The sequence below is a fragment of the Saccostrea cucullata genome, unplaced genomic scaffold, assembly GCF_032062105.1.
Source record: "Saccostrea cucullata isolate Sc308-1 unplaced genomic scaffold, CSIRO_AGI_Scuc_v1 ctg1818, whole genome shotgun sequence".
In the NCBI taxonomy this organism is placed as follows: Eukaryota; Metazoa; Mollusca; class Bivalvia; order Ostreida; family Ostreidae; genus Saccostrea; species Saccostrea cuccullata.
In genome coordinates, this window is record NW_026937541.1 from 45,933 (window position 1) to 64,563 (window position 18,631).

The following is an 18,631-nucleotide window of genomic DNA, read 5'->3' on the forward strand; positions in this document are numbered from 1 at the left end:
TTTACATTTCCATCATTTAAGCGTTAAGAAGAATGGAGACTTGACCCATTCATATTCAAAATTCGTTTTTTTATAGCTCCATTAAACCCATTGTCCACTAAATATGCTTAACTGTCAACTTTGAAATAAATATTATCAAATGATAAGTCGTTCAGAAAAATAAAATAATAAAATATTTTGAAGATGACATTACTGAGAACATGATTTTAGAAAAATATAGCTTTTTTGTGGATTTTGAAAATTGAAAAACATTTTGTCTCAGAGCGGGGGATTGTACACGCCTTATACGCCCTCTTTCAAAATAGACATCATTTCGGGAGTAGTTCACACTGTTTTAAAAACGTTTGACAGAAAAAAAGCTTAGTACTCAAAAGTAACCCTTTAAAAAAATGAGTGAAAACGACTGCGTATAAGAATATATGAACAATTATTAAAAATATCAGTAATTGTAGTTATCCACGTTTATTTGAATTTCAAACAGATAATGAAACTTGAATCTATTGCTTAAAACCCTCAAAACAAAATTTACAATAAGATGTACTTGACAAAAACAGCAAAGGTCTGAGAAGAGCAGAGAATTGCAAGAGCACAAAGATAGATTTATAGGCAATTTTCTTAAATATTAGTGGTCTTATTGTTCAAATTCGTATTCGGGGATGCAGTTTAATTTCTGGAGGAATCTAGAAAGCAATTTTTTGGCAAAAAAATCAAAAGGTTAATGAGAATAAGGAATCCACAACATTAGATTTTTTTCATGACAGCGTCCAAACCCGAAAGCCCTGAAGAGTAAAGGAGTCTTGGGGATAAACAAAAGTTAATGTTCATTCACATTAACAATATTCGCCAGATCTTTCGCCTTTTGACTTGTTCCATTTGCCAAACTTGAGAAAACGCCTTTCAGAAGGAAGAAACAAGTCCAGGAAATCATAGGATCTGCAATAATCCAGTATACAAAGGTTCATACCAGAAAATGAGTTCAAAAAACAATTGAAAATGAATCAGAAATTGGATAAAAAATGTTACTTACATGTGTTTTAATGAAAAGATAATTTTAGGTTAAATCATTATAACTAAATTATTGAAAAGCGACTTTTGTTTCTTTCCGAGCACCGAAGACATTATTTATTAAACGACCCTTGTATAAGGTGACCTACCGATGTACAATATCAGGTGTCCTCTGGTCCCCCTACTGATGTACAATATGAGGTGACCTCTAGTCCCCCTACTGATGTACAATATACGGTGACCTTTGGTCCACCTACTGATGTGCAATATAAAGTGGCCTCTGATCCCCTTACTGATGTACAATATAAGGTGACATCTGGTCCCCCTTCTGATGTACAATATGAGGTGACCACTAGTCCTCCTACTGATGTATAATATAAGGTGACCTCTGGTCCCCTTACTGGTCCCCTACTGATGTACAATATGAGGTGACCTCTGGTCCCCCTACTGGTGTACAATATAAGCTGGCCTCTGGTCCTACTGATTCACAATATAAGGTGACCCCTGGTCCCCCTGCTGATGTACAATATAAAGTGTCCTTTGATCTCCTTACTGATGTACAATATAAGGTGACCTGATGTTCAATTAAAGGTGACCTCTGGCCCCCCTACTGATATACAATAAAAAGTGGCCTCAGGTCCCCCTACTGATGTACAATATAAGATTCCTCTGGTCCCCTTCTAATGTACAATGTAAGGTGACCTTTGGTCCCCCTGCTGATGTACAATATAAGGTGACCCCTGGTCCCCCTGCTGATGTCAATATAAAGTGACCTCTCATCCCCTTACTGATGTACAATATAAGGTGACCTCTAGTCCCCCTTCTGGTGTTAAATATAAGGTGACCTCTGGTCCCCCTTTTGATGTACAATATAAAGTGGTCTCTGGTCCCCCTACTGATGTACAATATAAGATGACCTCTGGTCCCCCTTCTGATTTTAAATATAAGGTGACCTCTGGTCCCCCTTTTGATGTACAATATAAAGTGGTCTCTGGTCCCCTACTGATGTACAATTCAGGATGACCTCTGGTCCCCCTTCTGATTTTAAATATAAGGTGACCTCTGGTCCCCCTTCTGATGTACAATATAAAGTGACCATTGGTCCCCCTACTGATGTACAATATAAGACCTCTGGTCCCCCTACTGATGTACAATATGACCTCTGGTCCTTCTACTGATGTACAAAATAAGGTGACTCCTGGTCCCCCTACTGATATACAATATAAGGTGACCTCTGGTCCCCCTACTGATGTACAATATAAGGTGACCTCTGGTCCCCCTACTGATGTACAATATAAGGTGACCTCTGGTCCCCCTTCTGATGTACAATATAAGGTGACCTCTGGTCCCCCTGCTGATGTACAATATATAAGGTGACCTCTGGTCATCCTACTGATGTTACAATATAAGGTGACCTCTGGTCCTTCTGCTGATGTACAATATAAGATGACCTCTGGTCCCCCTACTTATGTACAATATAAGGTGACCTCTGGTCCTTCTGCTGATGTACAATATAAGATGACCTCTGGTCCTACTACTGATGTACAATATAAGGTGTCCTCTGGTCCCCTTATTGATGTTCAATATAAGGTGACCTCTGGTCCCTCTACTGATGTACAGTACAATATAAGGTGACCACTAGTCTCCGTACTCATGAAAAATATCGGGTGACCTCTGGTCCCCGTACTGATGTACAATATAAGGTGACCCCTGGTACAACTGCTGATGATCAATATAAAGTGACCTCTCATCCCCTTACTGATGTACAATATAAGGTGACCTCTAGTCCCCTTTCTGGTGTTAAATATAAGGTGTCCTCTGGTCCCGCTACAGATGTACAGTACAATATTAGGTGACCACTAGTCCCCGTACAATATAAGGTGACCTCTGGTCATCCTTCTGATGTTAAATATAAGGTGACCTCTGGTCCCCCTACTGATGTACAATATAAGGTGACCTAAGGTACCCCTGCTGATGTACATATGTAACCTCTGGTCATCCTTCTGATGTTAAATATAATGTGGTTAATGTACAATATAAGGTGACCTCTGGTCCCCCTACTGATGTACAATATAAGGTGACCTCTGGTCCCCCTACTGATGTACAATATAAGGTGACTTATGTACAATATAAGGTGACCTACAATATAAGGTGACCTCTGGTCCCCCTACTGATGTACAATATAAGGTGACCTCTGGTCCCCCTACTGATGTACAATATAAGGTGACCTCTGGTCCCCCTACTGATGTACCCTACTGATGTACAATATAAGGTGATGTACTGAATATAAGGTGACCTCTGGACCCCTCTACTGATGTACAGTACAATATTAGGTGACCACTAGTCCCCGTATTAATGTAAAATATAGGGTGACCTCTGGTCCCCGTACTGATGTACAATATAAGGTGTCCTCTGGTCCCCCTACTGATGTACAATATAAGGTGACCTCTTCCCCCTACTGATGTACAATATAAGGTGTCCTCTGGTCCCCCCCTACAGATGTATAGTATAAGGTGTCCTCTGGTCCCCCTACTGATATACAAGAGAGGACCTCAGGTCCTTCTGCTGATGTACAATATAAGATGACCTCTGGTCCTACTACTAATGTAAAATATAAGGTGTCCTCTGGTCCCGCTACAGATGTACAGTACAATATTAGGTGACCACTAGTCCCCGTACAATATAAAGTGACCTCTGGTCCTTCTGCTGATGTACAATATACGATGACTTCTGGTCCTACTACTGATGTACAATATAAGGTGACCTCTGGTCTCTCTACTGATGTACAGTACAATATTAGGTGACCACTAGTCCCCGTACTAATGTAAAATATCGGATGACCTCTGGTCCCCGTACTGATGTACAATATAAGGTGTCCTCTCGTTCCCCTACTGATGTACAATATAAGGTGTCCTCTGGTCCCCCTACTGATGTACAATATAAGGTGTCCACTGGTCCCCCTACAGATGTATAGTATAAGGTGTCCTCTCCCCCCCACTGATGCACAACATAAGGTGCCCTCTGGTCTCCCTACTGATGTACAATACAATATTAGGTTACCTGTAGTCCCCCTACTGATGTACAATATAGGGTGACCTCTGGTCCCCCAAATGGTGGATATAAGGTATCCCCAGGTCCCCCTATTATGTGCAATAACAGATTACCTTTGAACCCCTATTGATTTAAAATGTAAGGTGACCTATGATCCCTCTGATGATGTACAATATAAGGTGACCACTGGTCTCCCTAATGATGTTAAATATAAGGTGGCCTCTGGTCCCCCTACTGATGTACAATGTAAGGTGATCTTTGGTCCCCCTATTGATGTACAATATGAGGTTACCTCTGGTCACCCTTTATTACTTTCACGTTTCTGCTAATATATATATTAGAAAGTTGATCTTTATAAAGTTATAAATATGATTATTTTGGAGTAAGACAAAGAAAATTGTCTATCATATAAAATTCAATTAATATATAAGGTGACCTGAGGTCTCCGTATTGATATCGATGAATTTACTTTTGTGCCTTTAATGCCTGGAGAGTTCCTAGATTGTTTTATTACTACGCAAAATGACGAACTATTTGCGGGGGACCCCAGGTCCTAGTTCAGCGTACGTTTTATCCTTACGGGTGAATTAAATGACAAGATGGTTGCTGCGAATGTACATGTAAGTAATGTGTTAGTCTTTTTTTCTTGCCAACGAGCTAATGATGTATCTATTTGAATTTTTTTTTTACTTCATTCATTTTATAAACGATTAAAAATATGCTTTATTAAGCATTTGACACGAATTGAAATTATATTTTGTCTGTTTTTACGTTTTCTATTCAATCATTCAATAAAAGATGTTATTGAAAATATGCTTTTTAAGCATTTGACACGAATTAAAATTATATTTTGTCTGATTTTACTTTTGAAAGGAGATACATGTAATATGTGCAATTGGCAACTTAAAAGGTTTTTTAAATTCCTCATTACAATAATCTTAAACATAAAAAAAATCGGAAAATAATACTCTACAACGTTGAAATTGGAAATCACAGATCGAATTTTTAACTATGACCTATATCAAACATTTGTTAATAATTATATGAATGCGTTGTTAATCATCTATATGTATAATATGACGTTAACTTTCTTTGCGATGTCGCTGTAGAACGAAAGACGTTTAATTTATATATTGAGGCAGTGTTTAAACATAATTTCGAACACTGTGTTATTGCAGTCTTGAAACCATTTGTATTGTGCTCAGAATAAATTAACATTTACTACAATCGAATACGAAACACAAGTTAGGGTTAGGTTGAAAGCTGAATGTTTGAATCAGAAAAAAATTCAAGATTTTTGTCAGATTTGACAAATGCAAGATATCTAAAAAGTGATTTTTGAATGTTGAACGAACAACCTCTCCAGTGTGACCAATTCATGCTACTTGCTTAAATTATGGAAATGTTTCCAAGATGAAATGCAACGTATATTACATTGTACCTACTGCACAACAACACTCATCTTCCTTCAGTCCCAAGAATAGACATCTACAGGACAGACCCAAACACAATGTAAAAAATGAATGAGCTACTTTGAAAAATGTTTTAACTGATAAGGATTAGGAAAGCGTTTTTCAGAGAAAACACTCTGAAAAGAAATCCTCATTGGGCCACCATGATGAAAATTAAAAGAAAAAGAAATCCAAATACAAAGAACACCATTAATCACATTTCAAAAGATGAGATGGTCACTGCAATAATTGGGGATTTTTTCCCTTCATCATGATAAAAATCGAATTCGGAAACCTTCTTGCACATCTACAGGACACCCCAAGCACATTCCAAAATATGAACATATTACTGCATTAATTGTAATGGGGGGGGGGGGGGTTATGACCACAATATTTTTAAAGGGAAAACTTTTTAGCATTAAGACCATGAGAATAGAAAAATCAAACTTTAATTGATTAACCATTTGCTGTTTGTTTCTAATTAACAACATGTGCTGCATTGTTTGTACTAATAATGCATTTATGTGAAATTGTATTCTTAACATTAAACACAGTATATTATCTACGGAAGCCCATTTAGGACCTATCAAAAAATATTTTTGAATTCGTTATAACGATTTTTAGAATTCGTTATAACGAATTTAATTTGTTATAACAGATTTATTAAATTCGTTATAACGAATTTAATTTGTTGTAACAGATTCATTGAATTCGTTATATAACGAATTTAATTTGTTATTACAGATTTATTGAATTCGTTATAACGAATTTAATCAGTTATTACAGATTTGTTGAATTCGTTATAACCAATTTAAGAATTTGGTTATAACTAATTCAACAAATCTGTAATAACAGATTAAATTCGCTATAACGAATTCAATAAATCTGTAATAACAAATTAAATTTGTTAAAACGAATTCAATAAATCTGTAATAACAAATTAAATTCGTTAAAACGAATTCAATGAATCTGTTATAACAAATTAAATTTGTTATAACGAATTCAATAAATCTGTTATAACAAATTTAAAAATTCGTTATAACGAATTCTAAAAATCGTTATAACGAATTCAAAAATATTTTTTGATAGGTCCTAAATGGGCTTCCGTAATTATCTATATATCTAAAGGAATTCAAAAAAATGAAATGTAAACATTTTAAACATAATTATTTTATTATTGCATTATCTGGTTTCATTTTGATAAATTTACTTGTTTCTGGAATATGCGTAATGTCAAATACTGGCGTTGGTTAAAAATACCAAAATTAAAATCACGTTTTCAAAAAGATTTGTCTATTGAGTCTATGTATGCTTCATAGTGTTTTACCAGTTTTTGCTTTAGAAAGACGGAAGTGAGAAAGATTTCGAAACAAACCTGTCGTCGATACAATTGTACAATAAGAGAATACCGATCATCAGAGTATGATTCTTATCAAGCCATTGAAGCCCTGGATGTAATAAATTACAAAAAAAAATTAAAAACCCATATTATCTTTGTTTCCTTAGATATAAAGTTGTTTGCATTATCAAGTACACATCCAGGAATGGAGGGTTTATCACAAGATCAAACAAAATAAACACAGTCTATTTTGATTCCTAAAAATTTATATCCTCTAGTAAAATGTTTTATTACAAATATATACCTACATATATCTTAAACCACGAAATCATCTAATTTTTTTCAAATATAAATATTATTATAACTTACAGATTTTTTGAGATTAGTCAGTTTTTTTCATTTTTACATTTGAGAATATAATCGATAGTTCCCTGTAGATGAACATAAAAGTTTCTGAATTTGAATTTTCACCTCGGGGGCAAATTGGGTGACGAAAAAGAACGTTTTTCATTTTATTATAAACTAGTTCCTTGTACTCTTATACATTTTTACAAATGTCTGTTTCATTTTTAATCAAATGATTGGCTGTCCTGCAGATGTGAAATAGTGTTATGCACTTTTTTTTCAAATTTCACCCTCAAGGTAAAATGGGGTGAAAATGTTTTTATTTTTACAAAAAAAAATTGTTGAAAGAACCCTTCATATTTTTTTCATTTTCATAAGCATTCTTGCTTTCTTTTTTCAAGATGCTTTGAGGTGTCTGTAGCTGTGTAATTAAGATTTCTGAGTTTAACCCTGGGGGCCAACTGATAGTCTCTCATACGTATACTATACTGTAATTATTTTCTCTTTTACAAGACGATTGGGAGTTTCCTAAAGAGACCTTGTTATTCTCTCTCTCTCTCTCTCTCTCTCTCTCTCTCTCTCTCTCTCTCTCTCTCTCTCTCTCTCTTATGAACCTTTAAAACACAGTTTCTGAGATTTACCATCTTGAAAGCAATCCGATTCTGTTATACTCATTAATATGCTAATTAAAATACTTATTTTTTATATTCAACTTTATTAACAGAAAGTGCAAAAAATGTCTTGTATTTAAGAAAAGTGTTTCATTTTACACATTATCATAATATCGCTCTATACAATGCACTAATAATGCAAAAAATAAGCCAAGGAACACCCATCGTCATTGTTCTGCAACCTGCTGAGGAATCTAGTAAAGGAATAAAAAAGAAATATTCCAATGAAATGCTCGATAAAGGTAGGTTGATAAATAAATCATGCAACTATTACAGAAGATGTACCTTTGCACCCATGCTTTTTCATCTGATCTTTAACATAGATGATGTTTAATTCCACAGGAATATTTTTGCATGCTGTAGCAACTTTGTCAACACATGCAATAACTTCATATGATTTCCTAGGAAAAGAAATTATATCTGATTAAACGTCAACATTCGAAATATTTTGTATTGAATAAATCTTATCTTTGTATTTATAGTATCGTATATTACGTTGGGTTTTTTTTCAAAGGACGGTATCTGTGATTCTTAGTAATTTGAATATTTCTATATTATGAATGTCATATAACATGTATTTGATAGTGTATAGAGTTGGCAATATTCTAACAGTTCTTTGAATATCAATCTTATTTATAGTTTAAGGTGGAACAGCTCTATGATGCAAGAGATACTTTTTCAAAGAATTCAACGATATCATGTTAAATATTTTGTCTAATGTAGTTTAAAGGTACTGTAAACTATCATTAAATAAATTCATCAAAATCAATTTAAAACAAAAATATAACTTCTATTTCTTAATAGTTTTTTTTAATTGGCTATAAACATTTGCACCTTGTTATGTTAGCTTGTACAAATTTAGAACTTTTTCTCTTTATTTAGAATGTTAAAACTATAAATTTATCAAATATCATATACATGTATAATTTATCTATTAGTTGTATATTTTTTTGTTTTGTTTTTTCTTTAATAAAAATCATTGTCGAGAATTTTATTAATTATGATTAGAACAATTTTTTGTTGAAATTTTGAGCAGGATTTGATCTTTCAGTACGTTTTATGACTTACTTGCATATAGCGTCAAGTTCAGAAGGATTTTCCTTTATTGCATTTTTCAATTTTTCAATACAGATAGAAACAGATGCATTGGAACAGGTCTCAGCAAAAATGCCTGGAACAGAATTAAGTAATTGACTTGAGATTTTAGTTTAAGACAGAAGTGTCCATACACAAACACACCCAGCCTCACATACAAAAAAAGAATGGGTTTTTTGCTTATTGCTTTATTACAGTAAACATAATCTGCATTTTCCATATATGTGCAAACCTGTAAGCTATAATTTATTTCCTGGTTCGTGGTTAAAGCTTTTAAGCAAGGAGACATCTTTTAAGAAGACGTCTTTTGCTTGAGTGACGCATACTAAATTCATCTTGTCTCACATATATTTTAATTTGTGCAAAGACCTGAGAGACATTATTTGTCTTTCATGAATTTCATATTTGTAACAAGAGGCCCTGGGGCCTTATAGATCACTTGCGTATCATGTAACAACTTTCTAATATTTGAATTTAGTTCGTGTTTTAAACCAGAGGCCATGAAACTCACAATTTTGAGAGAGGCACCATTGCTTATCATAACTATACAGTTAGTATGCTTACCTTGGTTACTGAATACCCAGAGGTAGATCATAGTAACAAAGAGAAAATGCATTTCACTTTATAACCAGTTATGCACCAAAACCACAGGTACCACTGACCCTGGGGCCACATATTTTAAAATTTTGGAAATTTTATCAAATATTTTATTTCGTCATAAATGCTTGATTAATACCAAAGAACAGATTTCAAAAAAACATTAATTTATTTTCAGAATATGTAACATCACCACCCAGTCCCTGACCAAGGGGCCCTGAAATTGATCATTTTGGAGGAGGTACCTTTCTTCATCATAAATATGTACATGTACTTAGATCATTGGCATAATACCCAGGAACAAAGGTAAATATTTTCAAAGAAATAATGCATTTTCACTATATATAATCATTAGAGCCCTACCTTAACACCAGAGACCCTGACCCAAGGGCCCTGAAATTCACAATTTTAGAAGAGGTATCCTTCCCCAACATAAGTATGTAAATAGTTCATTGGTTTAATACCCAGGAGCAGAGAAATTTTTTAAAGAATTTATGCATTTTCACTATATATTCAATAAAGCCCAACCCTACTACCAGAACCCCTGACCCTGGGACCATATGAAATTCACAATTTTGGAAGAGGCAGCCTTATTCAACATAACTATGTACTAGGTTAGTTTATTTAATACTCAGGAGCAGATAAGAAGATCTTAAAAGAATTATACACTGTAGTAATTTCACTATATTACCATTAGAGCCCTATCCTAACACCAGAACCCCTTACCCAGGGGCCATGAATTTCATAATTTGGAACAGACTCATCATAACTATTTACTTAATAAGTTTGTTTAATATCCGGGAAAAGAGAAGAAATTTTTCAAAGATATATTGCATTTTCACCATATAATATATAGAGCCTCTTCCTAACAAAGAACACCTGTCCATGGGGCCATGAAATTCACAATTTTGAAAGAGGCAGTCTTATTAAACATAATTATGATTTATGAACTTGGTTATTTTTTTTCATGCCCAGGAATAGAGAAGATTTTCAAAGAAAAAATGCATTTCACTACATAATCTGTATATCCCCGCCCTAGCACGAGAAGCCCTGACCCCGGGGCTATAAAATTTACAAGTTTTGAAGAGGCGGCCTTACCTGAGTTTACTCAGGTGACCTAAAAATACAGGGGTGGTGGGGCACAACCCCTAAAATCCCCCAGTATACTTTAAACGTATTACATTTGACTGTGTATTCTTTTCAGCGCTTTTGGCGGAAAGACACTTATGCTAATTCAAGTACAACGCTAAATGTTTTGTACTTATATACGTAAATAAGAACTATTGGAAATGCGCTAAATCAAATCCACGCTAACTTCTTCAAAACTTAATTTCCGTACACGCTAAATATAATACATTTACAGTATTTACGCATGAAACCTCTATCAACTGGCAATTGCTTATGACAATTTTTAAAAACAACTTAAGCGTATTGTAGCACAAGCTAAAGGTAGTTTTAAGAAAAAATAGCGCTGTTCAAATGCTTTTTTTTTCGAAACGCGATATAAATGTGTTACAGAATACTAGTATTTGAATCGATTGAATTTGTTGAGCGTATTTTTGACTGTATACTAGTACTGGGAATAAGATCTATTTTTAGAAAGAGATAAGACATACCTATTATCATGAAATTTTTGTGGGTTATGTTATATGTGTTATTTCTTAATTTTTTTTCTTTATAATGCAGTTTTGTTAATTTTCTAAAAAGAAGTTTCAATAAACATCTGGCACTTTTCATGCTGATGATTTTTCTGTGTTTGTTTGCCAAAAAAATATTTACTATTTTTCTCAAATTCAAAAGTGATGGTATCAGTGAAATTAAATTTGACCGTTTTATAATAAAGGCATGGTCAGGTCAAGGTCATTACCTTTTTCCTTGACATTAATAATAATTATATATTAAGTGATTCCTATTTGTATTTCAAAAGATTGAATTTTTCTTTTTGCATTAAAAATATACTACCATAAAGGGCTTATAAGATGATATTACCAAATTGACATAAATAATTTAACTACAATATATATTGGCTAATCCTAATGTTCTACTTTTCTTAAATTTTAGTAAATAAGTAATGATCTTTTAGTTATTTTTATATGCTTCCTATATTTGAATTTCACATATGGTAAATTTGTCAAATAATGATACTAAATGATACAAAAACAAAAGTTTTGATAGTTTACTAAGAGACAAAAAATACTTTTTACGGATTTTGGGCTCAAATCTATATTATATCTAGATATAAAGCTTATAAAAGCTAGCATAATTCTAATAAGTTTGAAAAATCATATTTATTTGATATATTTCGGAACTTTAGTTCCTTATTAATTAATTAAACTTACATTTGAAAATTTCTTCAAGTCTTTGATTGTGTAAAAATTATGACTAAATGGTGATAATTTTGAGAGGCAGGAAAGAAATTTTCATACGCCACCATTCCGCCAAAAATATAGTCCCTGCTAGTTTTTAAACGCGGCTTGCCATTTCTACTTAAAGTTGACAATTGTGATGAGGAAAGAAAAATATGGTCTTTTAAATATCTTAAACTTAAATATATACGACATATAAGCAAATGTACTTTGAATATTTCATCTAGTCAGAAACCAAGAAAGAATCTTACCTTTAGTTTTCTTATACATTGTTTATGATCAATAAGTCAAAAATTGTTAATTGTAATAATTTAATTTGAAAGAACATTTCGCCTCGCCCCAATTCTGCTTATATGGATGGCTACTTACCTCCAATAAAGCATACGAATGATGCAGCGAATAAATAGCAAATACTTTTGCGTGTCATCATGGCGGCAACAAAAACAAAATCTTACATAATGTAGCCTTTTATACCTGTAAAATTCAGACCCAAAGATAAGATAAGTTTCAACCTCTCAATATCCTAAGTACTTCAGAACTTCAGACAAGGAGCATTTACAAAGATAGAATTCTGTTCTGGGTAGCCAAAATGATGGGTCAAAATCTGTAGCTTTTAAATTTTATTATATTTTTTTAAAAATCTGCCTAAATAGCTATACAGGGTGGTGATTCATATGAAAGCTTATCAGTGAAACTATTTCAACTTTAATGTTGGGGTTTAAGAAAATACTTCTGTTATTAGTCTCCTACCGGTTTTGCTAAACGCTTGGCAGAAGGATAAAACGTACGCTCAACTAGGATCGAGAGTCCCTCGCAAATAGTTCGTCATTTTGCTTAGTAATAAAACATTTTAGGAGCTCTTCAGGCATTAAAGGCACAAAAGTAAATTCATCGATATCAATACGAAACCTCAGGTCACCTTTTATATGTTATATACAGCTCAACACACTTTTTAAGCTCACATGGTTTTTCACACAGTTGTTACGTCACGTTGTTATCAAAATATTTTGAAAAGTGTTTTTTAACTTACGTTTAAGTTTTATATATAACAAATTTAAAACATAATTCACATATGAATATTGGACTTTTACGAGAGGCACTTACTTTAACAGTTGACCGTTTACTTGGACATTCACATCTACGGAGGTACAGAATTGATAATGAAAAAGCAAACCTTTCTGGTGGTCGTGATAATGGTGTTAGGGGCATTTGTATGTGAAGGCCTGGATTTGATGGTAGGATGGTTGTCGTTTTCTTCAAGGACAAATTATCTGTGCTTTGAAATAGCTCTTTGTTTGCTTTAAATTAATTGTTGAGCTAAATTATTATATCGTAAAAGAGCTTCCGTACACTGTCCTAGTGTGAGAGTAATTCGTCAACCGTAAAAGTCAGCGCTTCTCGTAAAAGTCCATTGGTAGGATTTCGATTTACACTTGGCTGGTGGATTGTAATAGTTCCCAAATGGTTTTTCGTGATTTCTCGTCAAATGTGGCCGTCTATGTAACCGTTCTTTTTAAAACAGTTTTTGCTTTGCACTGACTTAAAAATACATATCAGGGATATGTCTCGTTTAAAAGGAGGATAATGTTCATTCTAATGCAAATTGAATGTGACCTTAAATTGTGCAAAAAACCATATGAGCTTAGAAAGTGCGTTGAGCTGTATTAATTGAATTTTATTTAGAGCAGTTTTCTTTGTCTTACGCTAAAATATTATATATATATATATATATATATATATATATATATATATATATATATATATATATATATATAATATATTTTGATTATAACTTTATATAGATATGTTTTTTAATATATATATATATATATATATATATATATATATATATATATATATATATATATATATATATATATATATATATATATATATATTAAAATTCAAGATGTCCTTGGTATAGGTATGAACATATAGAAAAATAATCCAGAATTTGGAAAAGATGATCACATTTTATTCCAAAGCGCTTTCGCCATTCGGCTCTTCAGTGGATTTTGAATAACAATAGCAACATGACATGATAACGTCGTTATTATGACGTCATAATTAAAGGACAACGTTAAAATTTGGCGCAAAAATATCCGTAGAAAGCGCCAAATTAAATAGACTTGACACTGTAAATGATACATATTTACACAATAATAATCAATAATTAATAAATTTTAGAAATTTTAAAAACAATATTTACAGTCACTGATTAAATCAGAACATTTATCTGTTTAGTTTAGGCTTAAATTTATCAATGAAATATTGTTCTTTGGCCCGCCGTAACTGTTCATTTTCCTCAGTAACTTTATAAAACGGAAAGATACTAAAACGTCCTTTACCGCATTGTTCAAAATGTTCGCTGCACGGAGTATTTCTTACGGAAGGGTCCCTTATCTGCTGTTTGTGTACTCTAACACGGTCGGATATTTTATTTCCTGTTTGACCAATGTAATTTTCTCCGCAACCACGGCAAGTCATGCAATATATGACGTTCTTGGTTTTGCAGTTCATATTATGTTGAACTTTAAAATCTATTCCTGTTTTGAATGTGAATGATTCTCCGATTTGTATAAAATCGCAAGTTCCACGGCGTGGATCATCACATTTGGAAACTGTAAATATTTCCTTTGTAGAGGTGAATTTGGCTTTGGTGAGGATTTTTTTCAAATTTGGCGGTTGTCTTCTACTGTAAATCAAATTCTTCTCCGCAATAAGGTCGTTCAGATTTTTTGATTGTTGAAGTATGGGCAGGCACTGTTTCGTTGTGTTGAAGATGTTGTGATTTTTTGGATTATAAGTGACAACGAATGGAATTTCTGTGTGCATATTATCGGATTCATTCTTTCTGTTCACTTTCCGAAGTTCTGTAATTGGGATTGCTTCGGTTTTTCTTATCGCTTCGGCTATAAGATTTTTTGGATATTTTTGGCGGCGTAGAAAAACACTCAATTCTTCAAGTCTTTTTGTCCGACGTTTTTCGTCCGTAACTATTGTACATATTCTTCTTGCCAAATTAAATGGTATATTCCGCTTCGTATGTGAAGGGTGGCAGGAATTAAAAAGAAGATACTGGTGACTGTCAGTTTCCTTGTAGAATAAATCTATGGAAATGTTGGTGTTTTCCTTTATTATAAGTATATCCAAAAAGGGAAGTTCTCTTTGACTGGTTTCGATAGTAAATTTGATATTTCCGTGTAATCCATTAAGTAAAGTGTGAAATTCCTTTAATTCTCTTTGAGATTTGTCCCAAAAAATAAAACAATCGTCTAGATAACGTTTCCATTGATGTCTTATATAATTGGAGAATTTCGATCCGAAAACTTTTTCGGTTTCAGTGTACATCTTTTCTTCAAGGAATCCTAATACTAGCGTAGCGTAAGTTGGGGCTACCTTTGTGCCCATTGCGGTACCTTTTACTTGTAAAACGTACCTGTTGTTAAAAAAGAAATCGTTATTTTCCAGAACCAGTTGCAATCCTTCTAATATAAAATCCTTGGTAAATCTAAGGTCTATCTGGTTTTCATGTTTATCTACCCAGAATGATATTCTGAAACCTCTTTGTCAGCTAGTACCAAGTTTCATCCGTGACGATATGGACTTTCTTCACCACATCCCTAAGAAAGTTGAGGAAAAAACCATTTTGGTAAGCTTTGATGTGACTAGCCTGTATACAAATATACCACACACCTTGGGACTAGAGGCAATATATATATTTGTTATACCCTTATAAATATCCTTCTATATATTTATTACTAATAAAAAGTCCAACAAAAGAAATGTTTATTACGTCGGTCTAACAATTTCACTATTGACCGGTCTTACATAAGAATTGTTAGACTGCAACGTCACTTGTCTGTTACGTCACAATTAATAATCATCGTTCAATATCGGCGACGCGAAAATAGCCGAAGTTAGGAGCTATTTTAAAAGAGTTGTTGCTAACAGCAAGGTAAGGTAGAAGGGAAGAGTATGTTTTGTGATAAATAATTTTTGTGATATAATAGATTTATAATTGATTTTGTTCTTTCTCAGCTTGATGTTTTATATTTACAGAAGAAGCCATAATTTTCCATATAAAATAATTGATAGTAAAGCGTGTATTGATAAAATTGATCAATCTTAAGTGAGCAGTGAAGGGTATAACAAAACAGTTATAGACTGGGATTCGGGCAACATATGATTTGTTGGACCTGAAGATGAAAATGTTGCCCTTGGCCTGCGGCCTCGGGCAACATTTTCACCTTCAGGTCCGACAAATCATATGTTGCCTTCATACCCAGTCAATAACTGTATAATATAATATATATATATATATATTATATATATATATTAGCAGAAACGTGAAAGAAATTAGGGAGACGAGTAGTCACCTTATATTTTACATCATTAGAGGGATCTTACATTTTGAATTAATAGGGGAGTCATAAGAAACCTTTTATTGCACATCATTAGGGGGACCAGAGGTCACCTTATATTGTACATCAGTAGAGGGCCCAGAGGTCACCTTATATTGTACATTAATAGGGGGACCAGAGGGCACCTTATATTGTACATCAGTAAGGGGGACCAGAGATCACCTTATATTGTACATCAATAGGGGGACCAGGGTTCACCTTATATTGTACATCATTAGGGGGCCAAAGGGCACCTTATATTGTACATCAGTGGGGGTAGGGGCAACAGGAAGACACGTTATGTTTTACATTAGTTAGGGGGACCAGAGGTTACCGTCTGTTGTACATCAGTGGGGGGACCAGAGGTCACCTTAATTTGTACATCAGTAAGGGGGACCAGAGGTCACCTTATATTTTACATCAATAGGGGGACCAGAGGGCACCTTATATTTTACATCAGTTAGGGGACAAGAGGTCACCTTATATTATACATCATTAAAACTAATGATCACACTATTTTGAACAACAATGAAGATACCTGAAGACACGTTATATTTTACATCAACAGGGAGACCAGAGGTCACCGAATATTATAAAAGTAGTAGGGAGACCAGGAGTAACCTTAAAATGTAAAATCAAAAGGGAGACCAGAGGTTCCTTTATATTGTAAATCAATTTGGAGATCAGATGTCATATTATTTAGCAAATAAATAGGGACAAGAGGTCACTTTATTTTGTTAATCAAATGAAAGATCAGAGGTGTCCTCAAATTGTAAATCAATAGGGACAAGAGGTTACCTTATGTTGTAAATCAATAGGGAGACCAGAGGACACCTAATATTTTACATAAATATGGAGAACAAAGGACTCCTTATTTGGTCACCTGAATCAACTCATGTGACTTATTGCTATCTGGGTTTTTTTTTTTTTTTTTTTTTTGGCGTTGTGCGCTGTGCATTGTGCGTTAACATTCGAACATTTGCAACTTCTCTCTGCAATCCCTCAACCATTTGCTACAAAACTTTGGCATAAAGCATGTATTAGTGAAGGGGGATTTTTTTTAAAATCGTGGTCCCTGCCCTCCACCCCCTGGGGCCAGAGGGTTGGGGCAAAACCACTTCTTTGATGCAATCTTTATAAACCTTCTTTACTCATTGATATCAAGCCGTAAAACTGATGGCATAATTGTCATAAGTATTGACTTCTCTACCAAAATTGTGAAATTTATTGTCCCATGATCAGGGGCTCAGGGGTTAGAACGGGGCAATAAAGATTATATAGTGAAATGCATTTACCGGTATTCTTTGAAAATCTCCTCTGCTCCTGGATATTAAACAAACTAACTATATGCTTAGCTATGATGAGGAAGGGTGTCTTCGAAGTTTTGAAGTTTCAAGTTTTAAAGTTTTGAAATTCATGTCCCAAGGGTCAGGGCTTCTAGTGTTAAGGTGGGGCTATATATAAATTTTTAAGTTAAATACATAATTTTTTTTTTTAAATCTCCTTCTCTGCTACTGGGTATTAATTAAACTAACTACATACAGTTATGATGAGCAAGGGAGCCTTTTCCTGAATGATAAATTTAAGGCCCCTGGTCCTGGCAGTGGGTACCATTGAGGGATGGGGGCTCTAATTAACTGTAACTGAATTAAGGCTTTGAAAGTGTTCTTTGGTATTAACCAAATTTTTTTCTATGGGCAAGGGTGCCTTTTCCAAAATTGTGAAATGTATGAACCCAGGATGAGGTTTTTTGTGGTGAAGGGGAACTACTAATTATTGGCAATTATTACTGATTATTTGAAATGCACTTTTTTGTTTCCCTACGCTCTCTAAGGGTATTAGGTAGCCAAACTAAGCATGCTAAGTATGTAATTATGATAAGCAATGGTGCTTTGTTTAAAATTGCGAATGTCATGGCCTCTGGTTCAAAGAGCGAACCAAATTCAATTGTTGTAAAGTTTTTATATGATGTTCAGATGAACCTATAAGACCCATGGGCCTCTTGTCGTGTTCTCATAAGAGAACCTCTGGTATCCCGTTAATATACATTTTATCTGTAGCCTCTGGACCACCCTTATTTTCTTTTGAGATGTCTCTTGGTTAAAACGAGTCTAGAATCGTAGATGCCTTATTTCGGCATTCATATAAATTTTATTTTATGTCTGGTTTCCTTAAAAATGTACATCAATAGGTACCATTGGTCTTCCTATTTATGTACAATATAAGATGACCTCTGGTCCCCCTAATGATGTACAGTATAAGGTGACAAGTCTGCCCCCCTCTCTTGTGTTGTAAAATATAAGGCGAC

At 33.8% G+C, this 18,631-nt stretch overlaps 1 protein-coding gene across 1 annotated transcript; it reads right to left on the reverse strand.

Moving 5' to 3' along the window:
* Positions 1–7,959: 7,959 nt before the first annotated feature.
* On the reverse strand, positions 7,960–12,419 carry LOC134248351 (uncharacterized). Its single transcript, XM_062730757.1, has 4 exons — positions 12,290–12,419; positions 8,931–9,033; positions 8,148–8,263; positions 7,960–8,056 (listed from the first exon to the last, which is right to left on the reverse strand). The coding sequence occupies exons 1-4, from the start codon at positions 12,348–12,350 to the stop codon at positions 7,968–7,970; spliced, it is 369 nt and encodes a 122-aa protein (XP_062586741.1). The 5' UTR covers positions 12,351–12,419; the 3' UTR covers positions 7,960–7,967.
* Positions 12,420–18,631: the final 6,212 nt, after the last annotated feature.

Coding starts and splice junctions, on each gene's coding strand:
- LOC134248351 (XM_062730757.1), bottom strand. CDS start 12,350: ATGATGACACGCAAAAGTATTTGCTATTTATTCGCTGCATCATTCGTA. Junction 9,034..12,289: donor ATTCGTATGCTTTATTGGAG/GTAAGTAGCCAT, acceptor ATTCTGTTCCAG/GCATTTTTGCTGAGACCTGT. Junction 8,264..8,930: donor GAACTTGACGCTATATGCAA/GTAAGTCATAAA, acceptor TTCTTTTCCTAG/GAAATCATATGAAGTTATTG.